Genomic DNA, 8,782 nt, shown 5'->3' with positions numbered 1-8,782 from the left:
CACTGTGCTAGGCACTGGAATTAAAATAAAGATCATCAGGCCAGGCGTGGTGGCTTACACCTGTAATCCCAGCACTTTGGGAGGCAGAGGCTGGCAGATCACCTGAGGTCAGGAGTTTGAGACCAGCCTGGCCAACACAGTGAAACCCCATCTTTACTAAAAATATAAAAATTAGCCAGGCATGGTGACGGGCACCTGTAATCCCAACTACTCAGGAGGCTGAGGCATGAGAATAACTTAAATCCAGGAGGCAGAGGTTGCAGTGAGCCAAGATTGCGCCACTGTACTCCAGCCTGTGTGACAGAGCGAGACTCTAGCTCAAAAAAATAAAATAAAATAAAAAAGATAATCAAAGTCCCTGCCACTGAGGATTTTTCAGTCTTTGGTACTTGGGAGGTGGGAGAGGCAAGATGAGGAGGTGGCAAATGTATAAATTATAATGCTGTATAATCTGCTATAAAATGAAAACATGCACATCATTCCTGAGGTTTCTCAGCAAGTGCCTGAACACTGAATGGAGAAGTTGGGAAATCATCATATGAAACCAGAGATGCCTTGAGGCCCATGTCATCTTTCCTCTTAGGTCCAATACTCTACTCATGGAAGGAATAAATGAAACTGCAAAGATGCAGTTTTTCTTTCGTCTATTCTCACCTGACCCTGAGGTCCAGATGCTGATTTTTGTGGCCTTCTTGGTGATGTATCTGACTAGCCTCAGTGGAAATGCTACAATTGCAGTCATTGTTCAGATCAATCATTCCCTCCACACCCCCATGTACTTTTTCCTGGCTAACCTGGCAGTTCTAGAAATCTTCTATACATCTACCATCGCCCCATTGGCCTTGGCAAACCTCCTTTCAGTGGGCAAAACTCCTGTTTCCATCACAGGATGTGGCACCCAAATGTTTTTCTTTGTCTTCTTGGGTGGGGCAGATTGCGTCCTGCTGGCAGTCATGGCTTATGACCTGTTTATAGCGATCTGTCACTCGCTGCGATACAGCCTCATCATGAGCTGGTCCTTGTGTGTGGAGCTGCTGGTAGGCTCCTTGGTGCTGGGGTTCCTGCTGTCACTGCCACTCACCATTTTAATCTTCCATCTCCCATTCTGCCACAACGATGAGATCTACCACTTCTACTGTGACATGCCTTCAGTCATGCACTTGGCTTGTGCAGACACACGTGTTCACAAGACTGCTCTGTATATCATCAGCTTCATCGTCCTTAGCATCCCCCTCTCATTGATCTCCATCTCCTGTGTCTTCATCGTGGTAGCCATTTTACGGATCCAGTCAGCAGAAGGGCGCCAGCGAGCCTACTCCACCTGCTCTTCTCACATCTTAGTGGTCCTCCTGCAGTATGGCTGCACCAGCTTTATATACTTGTCCCCCATTTCCAGCTACTCTCCTGAGATGGGCCGGCTGGTATCTGTGGCCTACACATTTATCACTCCCATTTTAAACCCCTTGATCTATAGTTTGAGGAACAAGGAACTGAAAGATGCCCTAAGGAAAGCATTGAGAAAATTCTAGGTAGGATGATCCTATGATTTACTTAAATTGGGACACTTTTGAGAGTGAAATGGGATGCTACTAATAATTTTGCTGAAAGGACATGCATAGGCGGGTGTGTGGCTCACGCCTATAATCCCAGCACTTTGGGAGGCCAAGGCAGGCAGATCACTTGAGGTTGGGAGCTCGATACCAGCCTCACCAACATGGAGAAACCCATCTCTACTAAAAACACAAAGTTAGCTGGGTGTGGTGGCGCACGCCTGTAACCCCAGCTATTTGGGAAGCTGAGGCAGGAGAATCACTTGAACCAGGGAGGCAGAGGTTTCGGTGAGCCGAGATTGTGCCTTTGCATCAGCCTGGGTAACAAGAGTGAAACTCCGTCTCACAAAAAAAAGAAAAAAAAATTGCAGGAAGAAAAACATTTTTTTTTACATTTTTTGTTTTATTTACCAAAATGAAAACTCATGTCAGTGTTCATAACTTTGAAAGAGTACCCCAGTAATAAAAAGGATACTAATAATGGAGGAAAATATTATTTAACAAGTAAAAACACAGGAGAAGAAGAAAATGAGCATCATTGCATCTTATGTTCTTCCAGAATCTCTTCTTCAGCATCTTGGAGAGTCATTGACCCCGCCTGAGCTTCCAAGGAGAGACAGCATTAACTCATAAGATGCTCCATTCCTTACTGGACTATAGCAGTCATTAAGTACTATAACTTATCTTGAGCTAAGGTCTCTATCTACAAGCAACTTTCTCCCACTGGTCTTGTTTTTACTCTAGAGCTCTCTTATATTATTAATACATAACAGCTCCTCACATGTATTAGGACAAGTTTTGTATCTTCTGTAAATCTTCAGTGCTCTTTTCTCTAAAACAAGTACCCCAACTCTTCCTCCAGGAGGTTATATTTGAACCTTCTCATTATACCAGTCACATTCTAGATTTTCTCCAGCTCCATATCATTGTACAAATTTCACCCCCAAATAACCACATTAACTGGAAATATTTTGTTCTGAGGGACTGTTATTTTTCATGACCTGTAAGCTATATTTTCTTCTTTTTTTTTTTTTTGAGACGGAATCTTGCTCTGTTGCCTGAGCTGGAGTGCAGTGGCTCAATCTTGGCTCACTGCAATCTCTGCCTCCCAGGCTCAAGCAATTCTCCTGCCTCAGCCTCCTGAGTAACTGAGATTACAGGTGCACACCACCATGCCCAGCGAATTTTTGCATTTTTAGTAGAGACGAGGTTTCACCATGTTGGCCAGGTGGGTCTCGAACTCCTCACCTCAAGTGATCTGCCTGACTTGGCCTCCCAAAGTGCTGGGATTACAGTTGTGAACCACCACACCTGGCCACTATATTTTCATTAAATAATTTTGATCACTTTAGCCACAAAATTTGATATCACATAAAACCTTCATATAGCTTTAGAATAGTTTTCAATTCTGCCTGACCATAATTAATTTTAATAGCATAAATTTAGTACTTTTCATTTAACACGGATAATTTGTGTTTTATTGGTTTTCACCAAGTGATGAACACTGCCAAAATCATCCTCAGGCTTTATTTTCTTCATCATAGTTTTGTGTCATGGGCAAAACTGCAAAAACTGCCAAAATCATCTTCAGGCTTTATTTTATTCATCATAGTTTTGTGTCATGGGTAAAACTGCAATCATATTTTATTGCTTTTGTCTAAATTATTGACAAAAATATCAAGCAGAACATGATGAGGGCAGAGTCTGGTAGTCATCTTCAGGAATTGTTCAATTAGGTAGACATCTGCTCAATTAAACTACCTATTGGGTACTGTGCTAACTACTTGGGCAATGGGATCATTCGTACCCTAAACCTCAACATTGCACAATATACCCAGGTAACAAACCTATACATATACCTCCTGAATCTGAAAGTTGAAAATTTTTTTAAAAAAAGAAAGAAATCTGCTCAATGAATAACATCTGGGGTACATTGTTGCAATTATGGCCCCCCTTGAACTCCACCTGCCTATATCCATGCCTTTAGGCAGTCTCCCACCACCCCCCACCCCACCCCGACCCCCATTGCCATCACTCCCGGAGGGCTATGTGACTTGCCTTGGCCAATGAGACATTAGCAAATGCATTGCAAGCATAGGCTTACACTTATATTTTGGGGCCTGCCTTCTCTTGCTATCCTAAGGCCTCCACATAGCCTGGGCTAGGATGGCATCATGTAGAGCAAAGATAAGCTGTCCAAGTTGAAACTACCTAAGCCAATCAGCCCTAATCTACCGGCTGACTTTAGCCACATTAGTAACTCCAGTAAGAGTCCATCCCAGATTGTTGACCCATAGAATCAGGGCAAATAAATGATTGATATTTTAAGTCATTATGTTTGGAACAGTTCATTTTGCAGCAAAATGTAACTGCTTTGCCATCAAATCTATAATTATCCATCTCTCACAGAGGGATACGATGAGAAACTTCAAATCCTTTCATACAATCAAAATACACTGCAGCACTTGTATAAATCTAATCACTTAAAGCTCTTGTTTTTAAAATGATGTGCATTTGGCATGATTTATCATGAATCACTTTATATGGACTCATAGTAATCACCAGTCTTTTCAAAATTCTTACAACTTACTGTTCGATCATTTCCAGAATTCTACTAGGGATTGGCATTGAGATATCTATCTTACGCATATTTTGTATCTGCAGCTTCAGCTAAATGGGAAAAAAATTCAATAGTTGTGAGTGCCTTGGGAATGGAGAATCTTTGGATACCCATAACAGTGGGTAATACTTATTAAACTCGGTTGATTCACTATCAAAAGACAGATAAAATTTTAGGATGGTGTACTAGTCTTGTATCTCTTAAAAAGTATATGGTCCTTATATAAAGCAATTGTGTCTTATTTATACTTCTTTATCTTTTTTTCTATTTTTTAACTTTCTCTACTCCTTGAAAACTTTTTTCTATCATTTACATTCTTCATTGCCTTTCACAGTGAAGGTACTTCATAATTATTGGAATTAAACAAGACTTTCTTTGGAGATAACTTCTTTCTGGTTCTCAGATTTTTAAAATGTCACTAATAAGGGTACATACTCATTTAAAATATTTTTGAAACCTTTATTGCTAATACTAATTTTTTATTGTTTTATTTGATTCTAGTATCTGTGACTTCAATGTTCCCTAAGATTGCAAATAGTGAAAAATACAAATGGGAACTATAAAATATCCATTGGAAGGGAGCAGGTAGGTATCATTATTGCATATTAAAGGAAGATCATGTACTTTACTATCTTTTTTTGAGACAAGGTCTCGTTCTGTTGCCCAGGCTGGAGTGCAATGGCACAATCACAGCTCACTGTAGCTTCAATCTCCCAGGATCAAGCACCCAAGTAACTGGGACTAAAGTTGCACACCAACATGCCCAGAAAAAAAAAAAAATTTTTTTTTTTTTAGATGGAGTCTCACTCTGTCACCCAGGCTGGAGTGCAATGGCACGATCTCGGCTCACTGCAACCTCTGCCTCCCAGGTTCAGGCAATTATCTTGCCTCTGCCTCCTGAGCAACTGGGATTACAGGCGCATACCACCACGCCCAGCTAGTTTTTGTATTTTTAGTAGAGATGGAGTTTCGCCATGTTGGTCAGGCTGGTCTCAAACTCCTGACCTCATGATCCGCCCGCCTCAGCATCCCAAAATGCTGGGATTACAGGTGTGAGCCACTGCACCCAGCCAGAAAAACTTATTATTATTATTTTTTGTAGAGATAGGGGTCTCACTTTGTTGGCTAGGCTGGTCTCAAACTCTTGAGTTCAAACAATCTTCCCACCTTGGCCTCCCAAAGTGCTGAGATTACAGGCGTGAGCTGCTGCATCCAGCCATACTTTACTATCTTTAACTCGATTTTAGCAAGGATTTTTAAAATTTCGGTTACAGAAAATTTTGAGAATTTGAAAATTTCACTTGCCTTATTGATGTTTTTCCACTTTTTTCCAGTGATTCTAGAGAGCTGAGTGGAAAGGCATATTCCACAGTCATGCACAGTAAAAAATTCCCAAACTCCCATTTCTCTCATCATCTATTTTGTACCACTGTGGTATTCAGAAGAAAATGAATACTAGGGTAGAAAAGGAATAATGAGAAAGAGGTGAGTCAGAAGATACTGGAAAGAACAAATTAGAAAGAGAGATGGAGATAGGGTCAACAGGGGAAAGCAGATATTCGAGGAATCTCTGGGATGTGACTGCTATGCCTTGAATGTGTGTCTCCTCCAAAATTCATGTTGAAACTTAATCCGCATTAGAGTGGCATTAAGAGGTATGGCCAGGTTGGGCACAGTGGCTCACACGTGTAATCCCAGCACTTTGGGAGGCTGAGACAGCCAGATCACTTGAGGCCAGGAGTTCAAGACCTGCCTCGCCAATATGGCAAAACCCCATCTCTACTAAAAATAAAAATAAAAAATTATCTGGAGCATGGTTGTACAAGCCTGTAATCCCAGCTACTCAGGAGGCTGAGACATGAGAATCATTTGAACCCAGGAGTTGGAGGTTGCGGTGAGCTGAGATTATACCACTGCATTCCAGCCTAAGCAACAGAGCCAGATCCTGTCTCAAAAAAAACCAACCAAACAAAAAACAAACAAAAAGAGGTAGGGCCTTTGCAGGGAGTGAGTAACTCAGGAGGGCTCCTCATGAATGGGTTAGTGCCTTATAAAAGGGCTGGAGGGAACTGGCTTAGGCCCTTTTTGCCCTTCAGTTCCTTCTTTCATGTGAGGAAATAGCTTTCAAGGCACCATCTTGGAAGCAGAGACCAAGCCATCACCAGACACCAAATCTGCAGGTGTCTTGATCTTGGACTTCCCAGCCTCCAGAACCATGAGGAAATAAATTGTCATTCTTTATAAGTCGTCCAGTCTCAGGTATTTATTATAGCAGTGCAAATGGATGAAGATGTAACAAAATTTAGGGAGTTATGAGTTATTGCAACAGGTATCAAGGAGTTGGCTGAGTATTGCAGCATCTTCCATTGCTTCTCTGGAAGGGACAATGGGACTGAAATCCAGGAGAAATGGCTTCTAGGAGCTGTGTAATGTTGGAAAAGCTGCTTTCATTCTTGAAGACTGCTAATGCTTCTATAACAAAGTATAGCAAATGGGGCAACAACACAAATTGATTTTCTCACAATTCTGGAGACTAGAAGCCTGAGATAAAGGTATTGGCAGGGTTGATTTATTCTGAGGCCTCTGTCCTTGACTTGCAGAGAGCCGTCTTCTCCCCTATCTTTATGTGGTCTTTTTCCTGTTTGTGTCTGTGTACTACTGCCCTCTTTTTATAAGACCAGTCATATTGTATTAGGGCTCACCCTAATGATTTCACTTACTCTTTATTACCTCTTTAAAGGCTTTATCTCCAAATACATTATGAAGTATTGAGGGCTAGGGCCTCAACATATAAATTTGGATTGGAGGGAAGACATAATGTAGCCCAAAACAAAGCCTCAATCTCAGTATCTAGAAAACAAGAGGATTATACTTGTTAATACTTAAGCTATGTTCAGGCACTGACTTGCCATGGCCCCAATCCCTGTTGGACTGAACAAAGGAGGACAAATGCGGGAATAAAGACAAAGAAAAAAGAGTATATTTGGAAGAAGAGGTCAGAGGGCTCCTTGCTTCTAGTGAACAAGGGCCCTGAGTTTTAGAGCCCTTTGTATTTATTGGGTAAAGGAGATTGGGAGAAGGGGGGTGGTTGTCAGTCAGCAGCTTGACTCAGTGCAGGCTTGCAAGACTGCATTCTCTGGACAGTAGTCTCCAGATGTTCCAGTAGATAACTTCAAGGAGCACAGCGCCAGGGAGTGATTGCACTCAGCATATCTTCTGGCAGCAGGCGCAGTTGTGAGTTTGCCCACATCCTGCATTCATGATAAATAGTTTGCTATTTGATCATATAGCCTCCAGTGGAATGCTGAGTTCGTCACGACCCATGGGCCTTCGGCTCTCTACACTGACTTTGATTCATTAATTTAACTCCCACTTTCTATTTACATTTGTCAATGTGCTGGCCATTTCTCCTCATATTGGAGAAGCTTCTGTGGTACTTTTTACCATACTCTGCTGGTAATGGTTTCTTATCTGCTTCTTAATCAGAAAGCAGAATAGAACAACTTGGGCATGAACAAATGGGGTAGGATGTGAGGGCAATCTGGCTGTGACATCTGTCATCCCATTGATCACCAGAGTTTATTCAACTGATCTGCCTGGCTAGGTGGGTGTCCTCTTACTCCCTCACTGCCCCATGTGCGACCCTCTCAAAGCTGCAAGCTTAGTCAAAATGCACGACCTTCCCAGATAGAGGAGGACCATTCTTTGGCCAAGGGTATGCAAGTAGCTGCACTCCCCTGCTAGAACCTCTAAACAAGCTCTCCAATGTGGTGGTCATTACCCTTTGTATTTGTTTATTTTCATACTGCCATGTAGAGTTTGAGACCAGCCTGGGCAACATGGCGGAAACCTGTCCCTACCAAAAATACAAAAAATTAGCTGGGCGTGGTGGCACATGCCTGTAGTCCTAGCTACTTGGGAGGCTGAGGTGGGAGGATTGCTTGAACCTGGCAGGTAGAGGTTGTAGTGAGCCAAGATCGCAATCTGGGTGACAGAGTGAGACCCTGTCTCAAAAAAAAAAAAAAGACAGACATAGAGCATATAAAATATTTTCACCAGGCGCAGTGGCTCACACCTGTAATCCCAGCACTTTGGGAGGCTGAGGCGTGCAGATCACAACATCAGGAGTTCAAGACCAGCCTGGCCAATATGGTGAAACCCCATCTCTACTAAAAATACAAAAATTAGCTGGGCATTGTGGCATGTGCCTGTAGTCCCAGCTACTTGGGAGGCTGAGGCAGAAGAATCACTTGAACCTGGAAGGCTGAGGTTGCAGTGAGCCAAGATTGTGCCACTGCACTCCAGCCTGGGCGACAGAGAGAGACTCTGTCTCAAAAAAAAAACAAAAAAATCTTTCTTAGTTGTGTCTCACTGCTCTTCATTAAACATGTAGGAGTACATACTATGCACAGAGCCTAACATTCAACTATATTTTGTGTGTGTGACTGTCTTCAGGTTTCCAGCCTCTTTGTCACATTCTTGTTTTCAGTGATCCCCAATGGGGGTAGCTTTTAGCTCTACACAAATTCTTTCTTTATCCTTAGTAGCTAGGTGCTTCTGGATAAATGACAACCTCTCAACAGGAAAAGCCTGAGTCTTCTATAGTGTATAT

At 42.2% G+C, this 8,782-nt stretch overlaps 1 protein-coding gene across 1 annotated transcript; it reads left to right on the top strand.

Moving 5' to 3' along the window:
* Positions 1-404: 404 nt before the first annotated feature.
* Positions 405-1,529, top strand: OR10V1 (olfactory receptor family 10 subfamily V member 1). The gene has a single exon (XM_055293989.2). It carries the CDS (start codon positions 600-602, stop codon positions 1,527-1,529), a length of 930 nt encoding a protein of 309 aa, XP_055149964.2. The 5' UTR covers positions 405-599.
* The last annotated feature ends 7,253 nt before the right edge of the window (positions 1,530-8,782 follow it).

This window comes from Symphalangus syndactylus, chromosome 1 (genome assembly GCF_028878055.3).
Source record: "Symphalangus syndactylus isolate Jambi chromosome 1, NHGRI_mSymSyn1-v2.1_pri, whole genome shotgun sequence".
NCBI lineage: Eukaryota > Metazoa > Chordata > Mammalia > Primates > Hylobatidae > Symphalangus > Symphalangus syndactylus.
Note: the sequence above shows the minus strand (reverse complement) of the source record. Positions and strands in the feature narration are given on the sequence as shown.